General features: G+C 39.4%; 1 protein-coding gene across 7 annotated transcripts in view; it reads right to left on the bottom strand.

Annotated features, from left to right (window-relative positions):
- The window catches only part of LOC129758230 (spectrin beta chain, non-erythrocytic 1-like), a 252,949-nt gene that overhangs the window by 14,039 nt on the left and 216,297 nt on the right, over positions 1–22,613 (bottom strand). For all 7 annotated transcript variants that reach the window (XM_055755697.1, XM_055755694.1, XM_055755698.1 and 4 more), the window contains 3 exons: positions 7,347–7,463; positions 4,892–5,278; positions 3–4,787 (listed from right to left, as the gene is read on the bottom strand). In XM_055755697.1, the coding sequence (XP_055611672.1) occupies positions 3–4,787; positions 4,892–5,278; positions 7,347–7,463 (5,289 nt within the window). The remainder of the gene's footprint in view (positions 1–2; positions 4,788–4,891; positions 5,279–7,346; positions 7,464–22,613) is intronic.

The following is a 22,613-nucleotide window of genomic DNA, read 5'->3' as shown; positions in this document are numbered from 1 at the left end:
ACTAATAAATGTTCATAATCGTGGCCGTAGTCTTCCGAATTGACGGCCTGTTCCTGCTCCTTGATCCACTGTTCCAGTTCAGCCGACTCCATGAAGTATTCGTGCCGATACAAGCTTTCCATCAGCCGAAGCTGCCGTTGGGCGGCCAGTTTCTGCAAGGACTTCAGCATTTTCTCGACCAGCTGTTGCTTTGTGGCAATGATTTTACTGTCCGGATGTTTCGCTGCAACCATTGCCGAGGCTGTGTGTCCCATTTCTGACACAATACCGGAATACGTGTCCAGCTCCAACTCGATGGCCTTGTGCTTCGTTAGCAACTTTGTAGCCGAATCTCGATCCCGACCATAGTCGGTCGATCGAAGAACGTTGTTACGTTCACCGAGCCATGTCTCTATTTCTCCTGCTTCCGAAAGGTATTGTTGCGCTTTGAGTGAAAGTTCCAGCTTCTTTGAACGCTCGACAGCCTTTTCCTGCAAGTCGTTCCACGCCAGTTCCAACGTTTGGCATAGTTCTTTAACCTTGGTTTTTTCGGGATGATTCTGGTTGATCAAATTTTCAGCAGAGGTCAACGTTCTGTTGATCATCGATTGATGACCCTCAACTTCAGCTTCCAGTTTCTTATGTTTCTTGTACAAACTTTGAGCTTGATGAAGATTTTGTCCGATAACTTCGGAGCTCGCCGCGGGTAAACGTTCGTTGATCCATTGCAGCTCTGCATCGAGTTCAAAGACAAATTTATGGAACCGTAAGCTTTCTTCCAACGCCTCTCGACGCTTAGCTGCAGGACCTTTCAAGTTTGCAAACTGATTCTGTAATTTCTTGGTTTCGTTTTTGATATTGTTGGCGTCGAAATGACCCTCGTGGGCCATTTCCTCGCCAGAAGTCACCAGTTCGGCAACCTTCTGTTCCCACATACTGATGTCATTCTCCAGGATCTGGTGTTTGTTCATCAAATCTTTGCAACTACGCAGATCGTTGCCAACCTGTTTGCTCTGTAGTGCTGAGTCCAGTTCTTCCAGCTTGTTCTTGGCATCTTCGATGTTTCGATTATGCTCTCGCTGCAGTGAAGCTTGCTCCAGACGCCTTCCTTTTTCCAGTGAAGAATTGTTCAAATCCTTCCACTTCTGATTGACAGCGGCGAGCATTCGCGTCACTTCATCCGCTCGATTGTTCGTCTTGATCAGGGCTTCGCCTTCTTTGTTGACAGTTCGCAACTGACCTTCGTTAGCTCGCAGCTCACGTTCAAAGGCTTTGTGTTTCTGTAGTTTCCGGGGTAGATTCGTCAAATCCTTGTAGCTCTCATCGCTAGCAATCTTGGTTTTATCTGCAAGCCATCCGTTGAGGTCATCAACGTCAGCGCAAAACTGTTGGAAGTCCTTGGAAGCTTGAAGTGCGTTTCTTCGCTTCTGGGCCAGGTGTTTCACCTTTTCGCGACGGGCAAGTACTTGATCACGTCGTTCACCGATGTGCTCTGCTTCGTAATGGTTGTTACGTATTAGTTTATCCGCACCTTCTGAGAAATTCTTCAAAATTTTATCTTGAGCTCCCAAGGAGTTCTCGAAGTCAGTGTGTCGTTTAAGAATGGCTTCGACATCGTCCAGCGAGTTACCGAGGTCATCGTACTCGAGGTAAGCCTCGTGACTCTTGGTGGTAGCATCGATCTTGTCTGCCTCTCGATTGAACACCTGCAGCTCGATGCATTGCTTCAACTTTTTCTCCTTGACGTTCCAAGCGTCGTTAAGCGCTTCTTGCTCGGTAGCAAGTTTCTGTTGCATTTCAGGGATCTCAACTAAGCCAGGGTTGCGTTGTAGCAACTGGCTTCCCAGTTGTGCAAGTTGTCTGAATTCGTCTTCATGGGCTTTGATTTCTTCAGCCAGGTCATTATGTTTCTTCAACAAGTTTTCTGCTGTTTCAACATCTCTAGCAGTCTCTTCAGCATTCAGCTGATTATGAACGTCTTCTAGCCAAGCGATTAGCGCTTTGGTACCGTTCGTAAAGATTTGTTGTCCAACTGCGTTTTCCAACCTGGATCGTCGTTCTTTTGCCTTCTCTTGGCATTTCTTCCAAAGGTTTTGGATATCTTTCTGCTTCGCGGTGACGTTGTCTCTTTCGGAAGGATACGAGTTCTTGACAGAATTTCCGAGAAGGTTTACTCGGTTTACCTTTTCTTGCACGGGTGCTAGTTCGCGTTCCAAATTTTCGTGACGACGCTGTAGAGCTTTGACAGTTTTCAAGTCCGGACCAACCTCCGCTGTATCCAGCTGAGTCATCTTTTCGTTCATCCAATCGATTGCTTCTTCACAAGTGCGGTTGAACAACTCCACACTTGATGCTCCTTCGAGGTTCTTCTCTTTCTGTCCTTTAAGATAGTTTAAGTGTTCCCACATTTGATGGATTTGTCGTTGTCTAGCTTTCACTTTATCCAACTGCGAATGTCCCTGTCGGACAAAGTCTTCAACATCGGAATCGATAGCCTCGACACGTTTTGATGAAGCCGACAAATCGGTGAGGAACGTTTCGAACTTACGTTTGGCCGATTCAACGTTGTCTTTCGGATCTTCGGTGCGAAGCATCTTCTCTTTGTCCTTGATCCATTTCTCAAAATCATCGCATTCGCGGTAGAATCGGAACAGGCAGATGGAGTCTTCTAGAAGGGCTCGTCGACGTTCAGCAAGTTCCTGAAGCTGGTCGTAAGTGCTGTTAATGTGTTTCTGGCGCTTATCTACGCTGTCGTTACTATCGATGGTGGTGTCACCCTCGGTTCGTCGTTTGACCAATGGTTTGGCTTGGCTAGCCTTGGCCGGTCGCACACGCTTGACTGGGATCACCTGCTTCACCAGAATAGTCTTTTTAACTTTCTGCATAACTTTGACCTTTTCTGCCTTACGTATCAAACAGGGGACAGGTCGTGCTTCAATGTCTTTGACGTAGTTGGCGGGAACGAACCCTTCGGTACCGTCCAGCTTTCGAACGTTCCACCAATCGTTGTTGGTTTTGTTTTGTAGGATCATGATTTCGCCTTTGGCCATCTTCATACCCTGTCCATCGAAGGGATAAAGAGCCCGTACGTGAGGGAGAAGTTTGTTTTCGGTGACTGTTTTGTGTTCCAACCTTTCGACGGGTTCTTCTTCCCAAACTTCTTTGGGAACCAGGCGGGTTTCGTTGACCCATTCCTCCTGTTCGCCTTCGTTTGTTGCCGGTTCTGGTTCTGCTGACAAATCTAGGGTACAAATGCCTGCTTTGATGAGTTTGTCTGCTTGTTGATTCAAGTTTAGGATGTCACCAGAGTAGGCGTTGAGCTCTCCTTGTAGATCTCGATGGCGTTGAAGAAGGGCTTGGGCTGAGGGCTCATCAACGCCGTAGTCATCAGACGCGACGAGAGCCATTTTTTCGTTTAGCCACGAATCGGCTTCGTTCGCATCGGCGTAGAATTGGTAAGCTTCGGCAGCGTCATCGAGTTGTCGTTTACGTACTTCGACAAGTTCCTCCAGAGCCTTCCAGTGCTCTTGAAGAGAGTCGATCTTGCCTTGAACATCGGCATGTCTGGGATGTTTGTCGGTGATGAGTTTCTTTCCTGCTTCTGTTATTTGAGCAGTTTTTGGCTTTCTGACCTTCATTTCGTCTTCCAGGGCTTTGTGTTTCTGTTGCAGAGAAACTACTGCGCGAAGATCTTTGGCGGTGATTCCCGCTTTGCAAATACGCTGTTTGTCCACGAGCCATCCTTCTTCGTTTTCATGATCTTCGACGAATTGATAGAAATCGCGGGCTTCGTCGAGCCGAGCTCTTCGTTCCGCACTGCAACCGTGCAGTTCCTGATACGCCTGTGATAGTTCATCTAGTTTCTGATCTAGCTGACTGGTGTCTTTGACTCCAGATTTCTTTATTGCTTCCCCTTGGCGGTTGAAACGTCGTTGGGTTTCCCCTAGGGTAGTGACCTGTAGCTCTAGCAGTGAGTGTGCTTGTAGCAGTTCCTCGACTCCCAGTAGATGCGGTCCGACATCTTCGGAAGCGAATTGCACTTTAAGTGCTTTGATGGTTTCCATGGTAGTGTCGATTTCTCGCAGCAGATTCATCAATCCGCTCATGTGTGTAAGCTTAAATCTATGGTTCTCGAGCAGTTCCAGAAGTCCCTTCCACTTGGTGACGACTTCGGTTTCTCGATGTTTGACTTTGTCTTTTCCGTGGTAGTTCTCTTCGTGTAGTTCATTGCACATTTCCGTAAGGTCGTTGAAACGATCGGTTCGGGATAGGATATCGGCAGAAATGGCTTCGTGTTTCTTCACCGTGGCATCTACCTGGCGCAGATTGGCACCGTATCGAGGATCCGACAGAACCTGGATCATCTCGTTCAAGTATCCTTCCCGTAATACTGACTTCTTTTCGAATTTGTAATTTAACTGTTCCAATTTCTCTTGACGCAACAGTTCGTCTCGTAGCGCAACTTCTCGACTGTGTTCGGCGTTTTCTAGCAATCGCCAAGCTTTTTCGATGTCGTTGATCATTTTGCCGTCTTGGGGAGTGTAGTGTGGTTGATTGAGTGACTTCAGCAGCGTATTGACGTGGAAGTAGAGTGCTTCGATCTCGGATCTCTCCTTATATTTGGGAGGTTTCTCGATAGTACGGTACTCTTTGAACGCTAGTAGCTGCCCCTGAATGCCCTCTACCGAGTTAGGGAAGTTTCGCTTCTCTAGCTGGACGGTTTTCGTCCGAATCCAGCTGAGCAGATCAGTGATAAGGTTCTCAAATTGCATTTTCTTTTTGTCGGCATCCATCAGTTTGTTGACGATCTGTGTTCGGAACATTGGATGGATTGACGTTAAATTTTTTTTTAAATATTCCGTATAAAATTTTTAAAATATATATCTGAAATAAAATCTAAATATGAACTTACGTTGGCAATCCGCTTGCCGCCCTTCTGTTCGTTCTTCATCCGCGCGAACGTGTGATAGTAGCTGGCCACATAGGTGAGGATCGATTTCTCGTCCGGTCGGGCCGTATCGATATCCTCGGCATCGAGCAACCGGGGAATTCCCAGTTCCCGATCCGCCACCTCAAAGGCATGATTCAGGTTATCTATGTTCCGGCCCGGCATCAACGCATTGTAGTCGAACAGATCCGGCCGGTGCGAATGGATCAGCGCATTGAAGCCCAACCCAGAACGCCACGAACCTGTAAAATCGGTGATGTGCACGTGCTGGTAACCCTGCGTCTTCCGCTGGCACCACAACAACAGCGCATCTTTGGCGGATTTCTTCTCGGACGATTCATTTTCCTCATCCTGCGTAAGGAACAGAAAAAAAAACAAAGAAAAATTGTGAGTTCAAAACTCCTGATGCTCTAAAATTAGAACAACGACACATCGAAACGAAACGAAAGTTGTCCGGCTGGATTCTTTCGTCGAGCAGTTGCAAGAACTGATCGCGCGCGGATAAGCAAAGGAAAAAAAACGTTCCAAGGTCGAATAAATTAGTAGTAATTTTGTTTTGAGCCGGGCGTGCAGCTTCCATTTGCATATGATTAATGTCGTTATTTCTAATCTGACGGATTCCATCAAACTGCTTTGAAATTTGATATTTTTTCGGGTGTTTTTCTGGTATACCTAAACAGTTAAAGGGGAAAAATACGAGAAAACTGATAGAAAACGGGTGGCATAATTGTGTTTGATAAATTAAAACATGGTGTGAAAGGTTATTTTGAGGTTTTTTAATTTTTTTCGGGGAGTTTTTTCTTCGGCTTGCAGTCTTGTTTTTAGCAAAAACGACGTATTGATTTACGTTTCCAACGTTTCGATCCTTATTGGATCTTATTTTCAAACATTATAACATGTTTGCTGTTATGTCTTATCTCATCTAGTTCTAGAGATCATCTTTTATTCATATCTTATTTTGTTATCTCTATATGATTTTTTCTTTCTACACTTTTTCTCTTATATATTTACCTCTTCCTTATTTGACCTTTTTGATCTCTCTTAAATTATACCTCTTTTTATGCTATTCTCTCTGTATTTTCATTCCTCTCTTCACTCTCGAAAATGTTATCTCCTCTTTCTGAATTTCTCTACCCTGTCTCACTATTTTTTTTATTTCGCTCTAGATTTCTTCCTCCCATTTCTCTAGTTTCTATTTTCTATGCTCTCTATTTTTCTATCTTGACAAACTATATATTCTACCCTAAGGTTGCCAGAATCTTTTCAGCGCGTAGCCGGACCGGGCAAATACCGACAATTTTATATGAAAACCTGGTAAAATTCGGGCATTTGATTTCAAAATTGACGACCAAAAATTCGGGCAAATTTTGTTAAAACCCAAAAATTACTTAACAAAAATCAAGAAAAAAAATTGAAAAATAATTTTTTTCTCAAAATTTATCGTCAGGTTTTAAATCGTATTTAAGGCTTTAAAAAAATCTTTTTTAATTACAATTTTTGTAAAACTTACTAAAAATAATCCGTTGCATCAAAATTGGAATTTTTTTGTTTGATTTGCCAAATAGAGTGAATAAATCCGGGCAAAATCCGGGCGTTTTTCAAAATAATCCAGGCATCCGGACCGGGCCGGACTGTTCCCAAATTTTGTACTTAATATCAGAGCAAACCCGGATAAAACCGGGCAGTCTGGCAACCTTGTTCTACCCTTCTTTTGTCTTCTCATACTTCTCCAAATTTTACTCTATCGCTTCGCTTTTTTATCTGCTTCCACTTTCCCTTCTTTCTATATTTTGCTCGTATCCCTTTTTCATATTTAGCTCTTATCAACCGATTATCTGATATATTTTCCTCGCTCGCTCTTTTTCTGTCTTCTTTCTTTGTTTTTAGTTTTTCTCTTCATCCTTTCTTCATTCTCATTATTCCCTGCCCTTAGTTTATTATAAACTCTCTCACCTATTCGGCCATTGGAAGAAAATCGGGCTTCAAAAATTTCTTGTAGAATTCTTACAGAAAAAGCGTAGTTAAATCAATCATTATTTCTATCCCTATTGATTTTCTTTTCTGCCTTTGAACACTAATTTTGGGTTGAAACAAGATATTTTCCTATATTTATGGTTACTTATTATGCTTTCTGCTATACTTCCTTTGTAGTTTGTTTGACTGTCTATTTTTTCCGAAATATCTGTTTAAATCTTTCTTTGTTTTCTCTCTTCCTTCTCATGGTTTCTTCATTCCTATTTTTCGCTCCCCTTTATTTATATTTTACTTATTTTCCAAACACAGAAATCAAAAATATATCTAAATCAACCATAACTTTCGATGTCTTTTCCTGCCTAATTCAACTAAATTTTTGGGTTGAAATCAGCATACGGCAACGGGCAACAGATTTTTGGCTGTTGGCTTAAAAATCTTGACTTACCACATCGATTTCGATTTCCTGGATTTGGAACCGTAGAATGATGGTCCAGATGAGACCGAGAATGAGACGCGGGTTGTGATCGACGATGTCCTCGGCACCGATCGACTCAAGGCGAACCTGTTAATCAAAGAAAAAGGAAAAAAAATAGTTTGTTTACTGAATTTTATTGCTGTTGTTATATTTGACGATATTTTCAGTAGGGTAGAATGAGGATACTTGATCCTTGGGGATACTTGATTCCTTAGCTATATCTCGAAACTGGAATGTCTTACAAAGATCAAATGTTCTAGAAAAATGTGCCAAAATGAGCTAAATAACAATGCTTGTAGTTTAAAAAATTTTAACAACATAATTGTTTGAGTAATTGAATTTTGTTCGAAAAATTTCACAAAATGTAACTTGAAGATCTTTTTCATCACTTTAAAATGATCCTTACATGGGAAAATTATGAAAAAAAATGTTTGTCACAATGTATCAATCGTTCGAGCGTAAAATGAACTTCATAATGCCATATTTTCAAAGCAATGGAAAACTCTCAACTTTTTTCAGGAAAAGTTTTATAAAATGTTGATTATGGGTACAATTGATCCCCCTTCCAAACGGCATATTCTTCTTCTGAATTGATCGTTATGATTGCTGATTACAAAATTACTAATATTTATCCAAAAACTAATATTTATCAAACAATTGTCTGAAGAAAAGAGCAAAAATAATTAATTTTCTCTGAATTATAAAAAATAGCGCCTTTAAGTATGCAATGTTATTAGCGTTGAGACAAAGTTATAGAGTTTTCTTCTTATGTCTGCTTCAAATTATGAAATGAGAACAAACATGACCAAAATAGTCAATTAACATTCTATCTTGAGGTTTTGTTTGATTTTCATGCAAGATTACGGCTTCCTGAATAAAAAATCAAATCTCCTTCAATAGGGGATCAAGTCTCTCCTAACTTCAGAAAAATCGCAATTTTTTTACTCCCACGAAAATGCTTCTAGTTCATCAACGGGTTCAAGTATCGTTCTTATTTTTGGAGCATAGAAACATGAAGTTACAAGCTGTCAGAAAATATAAAAGACGGCGAGTTGCTAAATTTTTCCAAAAAGATATGGTGAAAATAAGAAAAGGGGATCAAGTATCCCCACTCTCCCCTATAGATTTGAGCCTTGATAGTTGAAGATTTATTTTGTTTTGGATCGTTGTTTCTTTCAAGTTCATATTTATAATTCAGGAAAAAAACACGTTTTTTTAATATATTATATTTCTGTCATATAATTGCAAAAGCTAATTTACCGATTAAAATATCGACTTTTTAAGCACACAAAACAAACATGAACAAACCGCAGTCCCACCAACGCCACCGGTAGTATCCACAACAAACTGAGGTGATTAGTTTGAACTATTTCCGTTGGTTTGGGGCACTGTTTGGCCTGATGATTCCAAAATTTTCGATAATTGCTAAAATTGCAGCCATAAATATGCGGAACAATAGTGTTGGGGCAGTTTTCTGGTGTCAATATTACTTTGTGAATGTAATGGGTTTCGTCATTTCTTCTTATAAGATGACACCGGCCGTACTCGAGAGCCTGTCCCTGGATCAGACAAACCGTTAACCACGTGGCGTTCCGTATACTAGGCTTAAACACAACTAACAGGTAGGGATACAAAAATACCACATTCAAAGAACGAGCCCGATCGTGGCATCGAAACTGGTGACCCTCGGAGCTAGATCTAGTGTGGAAGCAATGCAGATTCGTAGTGATGCAGCTTGATTTTTCTACGCCTCGAAATGATAGCTCCGAGGGTCTGGAAATACAACCCACTTTATCGAAGCTTTCCACTTCGAATTTGGGACAAATGGTAACGTTGCCGTCTGGAGCCAATTGCGTGAAAACTGTACCAATAAATAGACTCAAAATGGTTTGGAAGGAAGTAAGTAGGTTTGAAAACATCTTAGATTACGGGGCAATCGATTAAAACGAACTAAACAAGAAAAAGGTTTCGCGTTGGAACACAACAAAGCGACAAGCTAATGGACCATCATTAGAGAAGATTTCTCCACCCTATTTTAGGTGAACCTTGGCGTTCTAACGAAATCCTGATAGCATTACTGGTGCAAATGGTTAATGCGTGAATAAAATATTTGGGCCGAAGTTTATGTACTTTATGTACAATATAGTCCTAGTCGTGAAATTACAGAACATGAGATTTGTGGAAAGCTGGCGTACGTCCGGATTCCGCGAAACAAATTTTCACATATGTTGCACTTATCGCCTATCGACTACACGGACTTGGCCGGCATCGTTATTAGTTCATTTCAAAGCAAGAGGTTCTCAAATTTGTACAGTGAGATTGTATTGCTTGAACCCAGCAGTTTTCATTTGATTCATTGTGGAATATTTATTGTCTCGAACCAATCAAGCAATGCAACTGTTGTGCCTTTGGCCAGAAGGGGCCGCATTTGAATTGTAACTGATAGGAAACTCAAGCTCGAATCGTAGTCGTGAAATTAATAAAACCGACATTATTTTGCCGGAAGTTATTTTGGAACAATGTTTTCGGTCCCGATTTTGAAAAATTATCACACATTCGGCGAGCTGTCTGAAAATCCACGAGGCAATTGATTAACTAAAACTAAACAGATCCGAATTGCTATCTAACCTCAAATTTCAAACACTTGTAGCAATTTTCATCTAGATAATCGTTTTTGATATTGTTTCTAAAAATGGTGTTTTTTTAGTTGGTTATATGATGGAAATTTATTCGGAAAGACTGCCTTTTATCTTTCTTATGTACACTTTGTCTCTACATTTAACTGCTGATAAATACTAGAAGACTTCCCGTGCGCATCGATAGAAACATTCAAAAATCAAGTGTTCCAATGGCCGCGTACAACAAAAATGTTATTTTTTCCACAACATAACCTTCAAACTAATCACTTTTTTTTTCACAAATGATTCATTATAATGCTACAAACAACTTGCGTTTGAAAATGTTTGCCGAGGAGCTCGAATTCAACACAAAAAAACTGAATTACAAAAAGGAACCCGCTTAGCTCACTAGCTAAGGACAAGAGAAAAAATGTCATCCGGCAAAAACGATGTTTGTTTTTTTTTCTGACCTCAAAAAGCAGTATAAAATTATTTCTAGTATGGAAAGTGAAAGATACTTAGCGTAGGTACCAGAAAATGCGAAACATAGACATTTTCGATGTTGAATTTTGGAGAAAATAAAGATTAAAGTTGAAAGTGCGCGTCCATTGGTGCTTCCACGGTAGTTGATCGATAATCACGTTATCATTCTTCCATTTCGTTCCACATTGAGTGATTTGCAATTTAATGATGATCCTGATTGAATCCTTCCTCAAATGATTTTTAATTTCAATAAAATAATGTTCACGTCAGTTTTTGAACGAAATATGTCAATCACGTATATGTGTATTTTGGAAAATTGGAAATCGTCAAAAATATGAATTTTGCTGGAAATTTCAATTTTTGCAAGATCATTAATCGTAAATTTTAAATGTGAAGGGTTAATGATACTAGTTTTGCTCTTTACATGATAGATTAATCATAAGAAAATATACATCAATTTAAAACTTTTGAGTTTCATGAGGGAAAAAATAGGATAGTTTGATAATAAAATTAGGGTTTTTTTTAACATCATAACACCAACCAATTTTTTTGCTAGGATGCAGAGTAGAGTGCCCCAAATGGCCCGACATTTGATAAAGTTGTGCGCTGCAGGCTTAAACTGATCCTAGGCCTAGTACAAGGTCTCATGTTAAATTTGGGCCAGATCGGATCACGGGGAGGGGTCGCTCAACAAGCCTAAAGTTTGTATGGGATTTTGAGACATTTTGTTCGGGAGGAACACGAAAATCCAGTTTTTCATGAATAACTTTAATCCGCTTCGGCCGATATATTTTGAAAACGGTTTTTCTTTAAGCCTAAACTGTGACAAATATTTTATCCGAACACTGCATTTCGATTCAAGTTAAGACACAAAAGTAATTAAGCTTCAAAAAATAGTTATCTTTTTTAAGGGTGATATTCATCACTATAAATGAATGAGAGACACTGCTTCGAACATTTTGACGCAGCATTGACAATGATTAATATCACCCCATTTTTGAAGTTTTACCCTATTTTTGAAGTTCAATAACTTTTTTATCCTAAGTCGAATCAAAATGCATTCTTCGGATGAAATATTTGTCATAGTTTAGGCTTGAAAAAAACCGTTTTCAAAAGAAATCGGCCGAAGGGGACCAAAGTTATTCATGAAAAACTGAATTTTCATGTTCCTCCCGAACAAAATGTCTCAAAATCCCATACACACTATAAGCTCGTTAAGTGACCCTTTCCAGTGATCCGATCCGGCCCAAATTTAACATGAGACCTTGTACTAGGCCTAGGATCAATTTAAGCCCGCAGAGCATAACATTTCACAAGCTTGAAATTTCTCATACAAATTTGGGGCAGTCTAATGCAGAGGTAGCCTCGGTCTGAAACCAAAAAATTATTCTTGAATCGCTTTATCTCTCTTTCTTGTTTATCTATAGACTACTAGGGCGTGGCCGACGCCGTTATTGATGTTTAAAGAGAGAGCATAAGTTTTGTTCATTGTGAATGTGCTGTTAATTCCAGACATTATTCTTTTGACCTCTGGACAAAGTTGATGGCCTCGCGCAGTGGTCCAATTCTCTAAAAACCTGGCAAAAAGTCTGTTTTCAACATTTTTATTCCTGCAACTTACTAAATTTGTCCAATAATCATAATGTCACTGAAAATAACTTATTATTCTCATATTTTATTTGAAATTTCTTTTTTTTACCTAGGACTTTGAAAAACTTTAACAGCTCAGTAAGTAGTTTTCTGTATTAAAATTTACTAACAGATTGCTGAAAAATCCTTCACATCCTAGAATGGTTCATTGAATCTAAAATCATCTCAAAATTACAATACAAATAAAAAGAAATCATAACAGATGGACATGACAACGCTCTGGTGCTTAATTCTTCTTTCATTAATTAACACGTCAATATAGAAATTTGATGTTAAATGAGAAAATTATGAAATTTAGTTGTGTAGGTTATTTTTCTTAAGTTATCATTTAATCTATAAATTGTTGTTTCAACACAAAACACTTCATTAATATTTTACATGAGAAAAAGACACTTTATGTTTCATATTTTCTTAATTTTTAATTTGACTTCTGATTTTTATTTTTGGTTTTTTTTATATTTCCTATCTTTAAAATAATTTAATGCCATTAAAGTTTTTTACCATTTTTGGTTCTCATGAATTTTGACCAGCAAAACGATTCTATGATTTGGTCAGTAATCAGAAGAATATTTGAGAATCGTAATTTAATCACGTTAAACATAAGTGCATACTGATAGTGCTTCATAATTTGATAAGGATGTTTAATGAAAGGATTTTTGAGAAAATTGATCCTAGAGATCCAATTAAATATCAATATAGTTTATGATCCGGGATGTTATTTGCTTAGAAGTCAAATTTAAAGAAAAAAGTGGTTCAACTCTTCGAAATCGTTCTCCAAAAAAAGCAAAAAAAAGGCAGCCCAATTTGCAATATTTTGTAGTTCAGATTCTGAACTTCAGAAATGTGGGAATCTAACCAACGTAAAATTAGAGTGGAGTTAGGTATGTGGGTTTTTTTAATCTCTTGTTGAAGTTTAAAAATCTTAAATATATATCGTGTTTTCAACTAGATTCCATATAATAAATTTCCCCTTATTTCAAAACACAATTTTTTATTTTAGCTGTAAAATATGGCTAACCAGAATATAAAAATAATTGCCGAGCAAAATATATTCACAATTTTTTTACCTATTCGTCATTCAATATAAGAAAATCTTTGCGAAATTTTCGAAAAATATTCAAACTTTTCTCAGCATTTATTTGAGAACTTTTAAACGGCTGAACTTGTGACTATTATTTTCATGGTTTTATGTAGCCTGAAAATGCCGAAACATGATAAAATATTTGGATAGATGATATTGAGTGCTTTAAAAATCTACTTTCGGCCAGCTTTTCTGGGTTTTGGACCACTGTGCCTCGGTCAATCACGGAGTAGCAACCATTGACGATGTGGAACTAGTGTTACTGAGCTACGCCTGATTGAGCTCGCGGAGATTGATGTGCAAATAATGAAAATCATTTTAGAAAATATAAGAAGCTGTTTAAGGATTGGGATTTAAACTCTTGATAAAGAATTTCAGGCTCAACGATCAAAAGTGGATGTGAGTAGTCAATCAAGCTAAGCTAGCTAATTAGTCAAATTCATGATCAATAGCTTTCTATATTCTGACTATGCGACAGTTTTTCTTTGGAATTATAGCAGTTTTTTAGAAGAATAGTCCAATTTCGGAAAGCAGTTTTTCAAATGTTGTGGTAAAAATATGCGTAAAATATGACTAGTTACAACCAATATTTTAGATCCAACAAAAACTAAAAATGTCTCAGAATACATTAAAAATAAACGTTTACGCCGAATACATTTTTTTTGCTGGCGATTTTTCGTTTTAAAATTCCAAAGTTTTTCCCGGTTGAAAATTATGATTTTCCCGGTGTTTAACTAGGAAAGTTGGGTAAGACGGACACCCTAAGGTAGAATCGCAAGAAAATCAGATATCGCTTTTTTCATCGCAATTTTGGTGCAGATGGGCAGTTAAGGTTGTTTGCTATCGCATTAACCATTAGAATAAGTAAATTTACTTCATCAATACTGTTTTTATAGCTGTTCAAAACATGCTTGCAAATAACACTTTTTAAAAATGGTCGGATAAAACGGACACTGCTCAGAAAAGGTACATTTTGCCGCAAAAATTGCAGTAGAGTTAAGTATTTGAAAACGTTTTTCAACCTAAATGAAACCAACTGGTCCGAGTCCAGAAGCAAAACATTGTGGTTTTGGAAATCCGCATTTATAGGCGTTTTTTTCACCTTTCTTCAGCCAGTTTGAGATGGCGAGTGCTTTTTGACCGACAATTGCTCTTGCCAGGGTCTTCTGAAGGCATATGGAGAAACAAACCGATGAAAAAATAAAAATACCTAGAGATACTTATGTGTCCATTTTACCCGACGCTGATTTTCCTCCGAATGGTTGATAAGAAGCCTAATAAACACTTTACCTTTGAAAACAGCTGAAGTTTTCAAAAATTTTGCGAGTTAAGAACAATTTTATGTGGAGAGAAAATTACATCAGATAATGGATCCTCAAAATTTTTGTTTGTTTTGTTTACTTTTATGGGACCTTGCTTGCTATAAATAAACAAAAGATCTCGAAGGTGTTGATACACTTAGACGAACATATTCCCATCATTAGATTTGTGCCAAACCTTGTAATTTTCGAAATATTGAAAGTGTCCGTTTTACCTGCTGTGTTCGTCTTACCCGACTTTCCCCTACTGGTTTTTAATAAAAATCATGATGAATTAAAACATTTAATGTAGAGCCCTAAATTTTCTAATAATTGTTTCCCAAAACTGATAAACCGGTATAAAATTATGGAAAATAAATTCTTTAAAGTCTCATAACACATAGTCTTTTCGCATCAAATTTTCGCAAAATTTTGGATCGAACCCAACGAAATTGGCATCTTTTCTCCCCATTTTCTAGAATTTTGCAAAGTCCGGGTAACTTGATCTTGAATTTTAATGGTATTGTGGTTTTTTTGAACAACTGTAAAAATTTCAGATTTTTTTTCTAAAATTATTACAGAATTGAAGAACAATTTGTACAGTTCCTAGAGAAATATGTAGAAAATATATCGAAATAGAAAAAAAAATCATTTTGTTAACTTGAAAGGGGAATATGTCTTACAAAACTTAAATTATCAGAATGTAGAAAAATATTTGGTAATTTTATAACTGCAGTTATATTTATTGGTAGAAATCCAAAGACATGTTAAGATTTTTTTCTTCAATGAATAACTTTAGTAATATCCTATTCATTAGAACTGAAGATTCGTGAAAATAATAATATAGAAAACGGTGAATATGACAAGGCTGAACTTCAGTCGTTTGAATGTAAGATATTATTTTGTTATCAGGGTAGAGACCATTGATTTAGAAACAATGTTACATAAGCTTTAAGGAAGAATAAAAACAAAACACTGGTGATTTGTTCCTCAGGCCAATTTAAACGAAACAACGATAACAACGACAATAACATTGAAAAAAAATATTCTTTTCGTTAGAAAAATGTTACTCTGCTTAAAAACGTCTCACGCTTCCAAAATATTAGCTATTTTTTATAAAATAATTCAAGAAACATCATTATGACGCATCTCAGAATGAAATTACATTTTCTAGACAAGTCCGGTTCGGCCCAGATGCCCGGATACGGTAGAAAACTGCCCGGATTTAGTCATATAATTTTGAACATTGAACAAAAATATCAAGTCCGGTTTTAAATTTTTCGTCAAAAAACGGTTTTTTAAAAGTTTGTTTCATCAAATTTAACAAAAAAAAAATCCGGATATCTTAAATTAAAATTGAACACTGCTGATTTGTTTTGAAAAAAAAAATGTTTTCAAATCATTTTTCGTCACCCTTTAACTTTTTTGGATTATTGTCTACAATTTGATCCCCAGAATTTTCTGGATTTTGTCCGGTTTCTTCAATAGATAATTTTAAATAAGTTCCCCATTTTTGACAGATTTTTCAAAAGATTTGACCGGAATTATCCAGCTACGTGCGAAAATAATTCAGGAATGCTTAATCTATATTCCGAACACTGAATCATTTGACGTCGAAAACTAAAACTTTTTGTAGGAAACTACATAACATAAAAGGTTTTTTTTTTTGGGCTTGTGATATAGCTCAGTTGGCAAGTCTGTTGTCTCCTGAGCCGATGTCCATGAGTTCGAGCCCAAGAGTAAACATCGAACACAGTTGTACCGGATAGTTTTTCAATAACGATCCGCCAACTACAACGTTGATAAAGTCGCGAATGCCATAAAGATGGTAAAACGACTATAATCGAAACAAAAAAAAAAAAAATAAAAGGTTTTAAAAAGCTATCAAAACATTGATTGATTACTAATTAACAAAAATAAGTGTTTTTGAGGTACATCTACATACATGCAAGACTATCAAAAACTACTCCTACATTTAGAGATAAGTTTAAAATTGTTTTTGGAATTCCGTGAAAAAAAAATTATTAACATGACCATTTTCCCGGTGATGTGCCGAGATTCGCGATTTTTTCCCGGTTTCCCGGTAACGTGATGAAATTCCAAAATTTTTCCCGATATTCCCGGTTCGCTAGCAACCCTGCGAGTGTTTGCAGAATTTTAAAGTAAGTTGTTTTATAAAAAAAACTAATAATTGTGAAATTTTCCATACATTTATGTGGAATTTCTGTAACTGTTATTTGGTTGGCCTACTAATAAATATGTAAGCAACGGAGTAGTATACCTAAAAAATCTAGCTAACCTGAGTTGCCCCTAGTGTAAACAAAAAACGTGATGACAGCAGTTAGGGTACAACTTGAGTGTCACTAGGATGAAAAAATGCTTTCTGGAGCTCAACCTACAAATGATGGTTTAGAGAGGGTACAAAATAAACATTTATGTGAAAACAACTCACAATAGTTATTTATGAAACAAGTCTCAAAATGTGGAATATTTTAGTCAAGTCATAAATCTTGATAATTACGAGTAGAGTGCTGGAAAAATAGAGTTTTGCAACGAGTTGCATACACGATTCTTTGCAATACTGGAAAATACCCTTCAGAATCAACCACCTGAAGAAACAGATTGTAGTTTTTTTCCTTTCAAATCAAAAGGGTATCAAAAAGTAGCCCTTTTCGACACTTTGCAGTGGTTTGAGTACTATTTTTGGACATTGTTTTTTTTTCGGTAGGAGAAGGAGGCCTTTTCAAAACCAAACTTCGTAACAAAAAACAAACAGTTTAGTGCGAAGTTGCAAAAAAAATTAAAATTACATTAATATGATTCAAAAAAATGTTTGTTTTCTACACATTTGTATTTTTTACCAGGATTCGAAATCGCAAAAAAAAATTAAAAACTGATGAATAGTTAAAAAATGTAGAACGAATACTTAGTATCAAGCCTCTAGAAAAGAATTCTTTAGTGGTCATATCTGAACTTTAATTTTTTTCTAGAATTAAAAAAAATTAAACTTCATACAATAAGTTAAAATTGACCTATAATTGAGACTAAATAAAAAAGTAAACTTCGATTTGATCACAACTTCAGTAAACGAGTCTCACCTTTAATCTAAACCGGAACAGCCATCACCAGGTCGTATGTTCACGGTTTAGCAAACATGCTATCCAGTTAGTAGTATGTCATACTTTCTCAGCTGAAACCATTCAACTGGATTCACTAGTTCACAACTAGAAATGGTGATAAAAATAAGTTCATACCCGCTCATCAGGTATTTTGTTGGGTTGGCAGGCAGCCTCGCTATTACTTTGAAGCTGGAAAGCGACATCATCTCGCTCGGCAATCGGCATCCATTCCCCAGTTTCCGAAGATGCGTGCCGCTGATGATGGTTGGCTGAGTGGCCCAGTTTGAATTATGGCATCTTATCATGGCATTCGCTCCGCAGAGCCGGTAGAACCGGTTCGTGTACTAATTTTCTTCTAGGAAGAGTAGGTTCCCCGGCGGCGAAGAATCGGTGGCAGATTTGTGCCAGGTGAGACAAATAGGCGTGATAAATGAGCTCTTCCTCGTTTTTCGAGAGGCTTAACATTATAATGATGGTTCTGTATCTTTTTTTCAAAATGCTTTAAACAAGTTGAAAATAAAAAAAAATCGATGTGTCAGTTTACAGTAACATCAGAATGTTTGTTAAATCATAAAAATGAAAAGTAATAACACTAGCCAACATTCCTCTTGTAGTTTCATGATGTCGACAACTCTATCTACAAACGTAACACTCAATTTACGAGTGAACATTCCACAGGTTTTACACCGTTCCAGCACCTAAACCCTCAACCCGTTGAAACAGATCAACAATGAGCTGCGCCCATAAAACATTCCCGATTGACCGTAAAAAATTCATTACCGGTGACCGTGACACATGACCCATTTAAAGTACGTGGGGAGTGAGTAAAGGAGCGCGATTATTGCATCAATCGTTGTTGTTGCTGGACCCTACACCAACAACACCACAACATTATTGCTCGGTTGCCCATGATGATGATGATGGCTTCTGAATGTCAATAACCGATTCATCGTTTTTCTCATTACTATTTTCAATAGAAACTAGACGCTTGCTCTAGCTACTACCTACATCTAATAGCACTTAGTTCCACTAGCCTGCGTCTGGTCTGGTCTGGTTTGCGTCCGTCGTCGTCGTCGTTTTAACTTCATGACCGCAACATAGATCAACAATGAGCGATATAATGAAGAGCTCCTCCCGTGAATGGATGAGTGAGAAACTAATCAGCTATGTTTTGTGAGCTAGAAATTGATTGCATTGCTGCATTTGAATTGAGCTACTACTTACTTCCAGCAGCCGTAAGTGAGAGAAACATTCCAAGCTGCTGCTGCGGGCGTTCTCGTTAAACTAATTGATAATCTTTTCTTGATGAGTACAGGCGTTTATTTTGAGTGGATGTTCATGTTTGTGTATGTATTGTTGAAAGTAAATTTACTTGTATTGTTGATTTACTGATGTATGTTTAATTGATAGAAAAATAAAAACGTAAAAAGCGTTTTCTTGAAGATCTGACAGGAACGCTTGCAGAAATTTTTTAACGGATATTGCCTGTGAAGCAAAATAATTATCTATCGGATTGATGCAATTTTTATCTCTTAAAGGTTTTATAATGATGGAACTTAAATCCACTGGTCTTAAGTAGCTGATCCGGATTATTTTTTCATTTATTTACAAGGTTTTCTGACTCACAACATAACCTGATGAACAATATTCCTCCAATTCACTCGGTCCATGGCAACCGTTCTTCAACTTCCCGGACATCCAAAATACGCCAGATCAAGGTTATTAGATCACAAGGTTCTCTGACTTTGTCAGTAAGTAGGCGAGGAGAGCGCGGTAAGGTTCAGTGAGTTTGTTTGTAAACATCGGGAAATTTGTTCGAGCTGAGGGCTTTGTTGGTAGACAAACTTCACGAACTCCATAGTAGCCAAATCAAAATGGCTGAATCGGGAGTTTCTCATATCGTTACACCTCCTATATATACACACCTTGCGCCAGATCACACTTCGCTTGGTCTAACCACCTCGCTCGTTGCGCCCCTGCTCGCCTCGTTCCTACTGGATTCGTATCGAACACCTGTTTTGCAGGACAGTCATCCGGCATTCTCGCAACATGTCCCGCCCAGCGTATCCGGCCAGCTTCCACCACCTTCTGGATACTGGGTTCGCCGTAGAGTCGCGCGAGCTCGTGGTTCATCCTTCGCCTCCACACTCCGTTCTCCTGTACGCCGCCAAAGATGGTTCTTAACACTCGTCGCTCGAATACTCCGAGTGTACGCAGGTCCTCCTCGAGCAATATCCATGTCTCGTGCCCGTAGAGAACAACCGGTCTAATGAGCGTCATATACAGGTTACACTTCGTGCGAGGGCTAAGTCTTCTCGACCGCAGTTGCTTGTGGAGTCCATAGTAGGCACGACTTCCGCTGATAATTCGCCTCCGGATCTCACGGATGGTTCTTAACACTCGAATAATCCGAGTGTATGCAGGTCCTCCTCGACCAATATCCATGTCTCGTGCCCGTAGAAAACAACCGGTCTACTGTGTAACCATGGGAAATTTCTAGCCAAAATTGTCAAGATTCGTCGCGCAAATGTAAATGTCGAGGAAGTGCTGGTGACTTACCCATCAACGCCGTCTGACTCCGCTGAAAGTCACCAAGTGCCGGAGACATCGAATTGCGACCCCAGGCCCCAAACTGCTCCTGGCTAGCCCTAGTAATTCGGCAGTTTCGCCGCGCAAACAGGAGGTTGTGATATTTCCGGTTCCGGACGAGGAGACGGTGTACGCAAGGAGAGTATCCTGGAAGCAGACGCGTGAGGTAGAAGAGTTTGTGCCACTATTCATTGAATTGCGGATCAGTCGGCAAGTGCCTTTTTGTACCATTGAGGAAGGGGAATACAGTGGGCGAGCAAAGCCCGAAACTTAATGATCTAGCGTTTCCTTGTAGTGTTCATTTTCAAAAAGCCGACCCTGAGGCAAGAATTGGGGGAGACTTAACAGTGCTGGGTAGTGACTTAACCACAGGTTACAAATGAGCGTCATGTGCAGGTTATACTTCGTGCGAGGGCTAAGTCTTTTCAACCGCAGTTGCTTGTGGAGTGTATAGTAGGCACGACTTCCGCTGAGCATTTGCCGTCGGATCTCACGGTTGGTGCCATTGCCTACGGTCGAATGTGCCAGTGAGCCGAATAGACAAAGTCTTTGACTATCTCCAGCTTGTCGCCGTCAATCGTGACCTTGTGTTTACTGCATTAGCGGGCTTGGTCGATCTCGAACCCGTAGGCAAGCATTTACTTCGTTTTAGCCGTATTAATTTGCGATAGATCTCCTCCCCTGCCAACTATGTCAATGTCTTCGGCAAGACAGATGAGTGTACTGGATCTGTTGTAAATCGTGCCCCGCATTTCGCCCACCGCTCGTCGAATAGCACCTTCTAGAGCCACCTTGAACATTATGCAGGATAATCCAACGCCTTGTCGAAGCTCCTCGCGCGATTCAAATGAACGCGACAATTCACCCGAAATCCGCACTGAGCACTGCGTTCCAACCATCTTGGCCTTAATCAGTCTGGTCAACTTCCCGGAAAAACCGTTCTCGTCCATGATTTTCCATAGCTCGTCACGATCGATCGTGTCATATGAGGCTTTGAAGTCGATGAATAGATGGTGCGTAGAGACTTGGTGTTCACGGCGTTTTTGGAGATTTTTCCGTAGTGTGAAGATTTGGTCCGGCGTAGACCGTCCCTCCATGAAACCAGCCTCAATACTTCTGACGAACCTTTTTGCTTGTGGCGTTAGGCGGCGGAGTAGAATTCGGACAACGCTCTGTAGGCGGCATTGAGGACAGTGATCGCTTGGTAGTTCTCAAAGTCCAATTTGCCACCATTCTTGTAGAAGGGGTAGAAGGGGCTTGTAGTTCCACATGCCTGATAACGTTCTCCGCAACGCTGTTGATGACTGTCTTGATGATATCCCAACAGTCCTCGAGAGGGACTTCGTCAAGCTCGTCCTGAGCATGGCTTCGTGTGATTGCGCGTAGTCTGCTGCGACCTCACTATGGACGGACCTCACGTTTACTATGTAGAGGATTTGGGTGCATCTTCTCCATCACCAGATAAAGGGTGTGTCACATCAAATTGCATCAAGGAAAAAACGCTATAGAAATTTATTTTTTTTTAAATTCAGCTTTCGCTTATAATCAGATAAGAGTGTATAGATCACGTTGGCCATGCTTCACTGTCAATTTTTCGTACATTTGGAAAAATGTCGTCGAACGAAAAAGAGCGTCGTGAATTAATCCTGCGCACTCAGTTGTCACATCGGGACATTGGTAAGATGCTGGGAATCGTCCAATCCACGGTCAGCAGAGTACTAAAACGATACTTCAAGAACCTAACCATCGTCCGGAAGGTGAAGAACGGCAAAAATGGATGCTCCGTCAGTTAAAAAGATCACAAACGTGTAGTTAAGCAGTTTTGACGTGATCCGAGAAGTTCGGTCCGGGATGTCGCCAAAAAGCTGAATTTGTCAAGTTCATTCGTCCAAGCAGACCAAGCAGCGGGAGGGCCTGCGTACATACAAGGTTCAGAAGGCTCCTAACCGCGACGAAAGGCAAAACATGGTGAGGAAGACGCGAGCCCGGAAGCTGTACTGTAAACCGAAATGCAGACAAAGCCGCATTGCTGGTAATGGACGACGAAACCTACGTCAAAGCGGACTTTCGTCAGCTGCCGGGTCTGTTGTTCTTCACCGCAGAGGACAAACTCAGCTTTCCGGAGGAGATTCGCAAGCAAAAACTATCCAAGTTGCCAAAAAGTACATGGTGTGACAAGCGATCTGGTCTTGCGGAAAGCGGAGCGCCCCCTTCGTGACGACCGGCACGGTAAACGGGCAGGTTTACCACAAGGAGTGCCTACAGAAGCGCTTACTATCACTATTGAAGCAGCACGAGGGCTCGCCCATCTTCTGGCCGGATCACGCTTCGTGCCACTATTCAAAGGACGTGTTGGAGTGGTACGGAGCCAGCGGGGTCACCAATAGAGAAATATTGGG

Source organism: Uranotaenia lowii, chromosome 3 (assembly GCF_029784155.1).
Source record: "Uranotaenia lowii strain MFRU-FL chromosome 3, ASM2978415v1, whole genome shotgun sequence".
Classification (NCBI taxonomy): Eukaryota; Metazoa; Arthropoda; class Insecta; order Diptera; family Culicidae; genus Uranotaenia; species Uranotaenia lowii.
The sequence above is the reverse complement of the archived record's forward strand: the minus strand, read 5'-3'. Positions and strand labels throughout refer to the sequence as shown.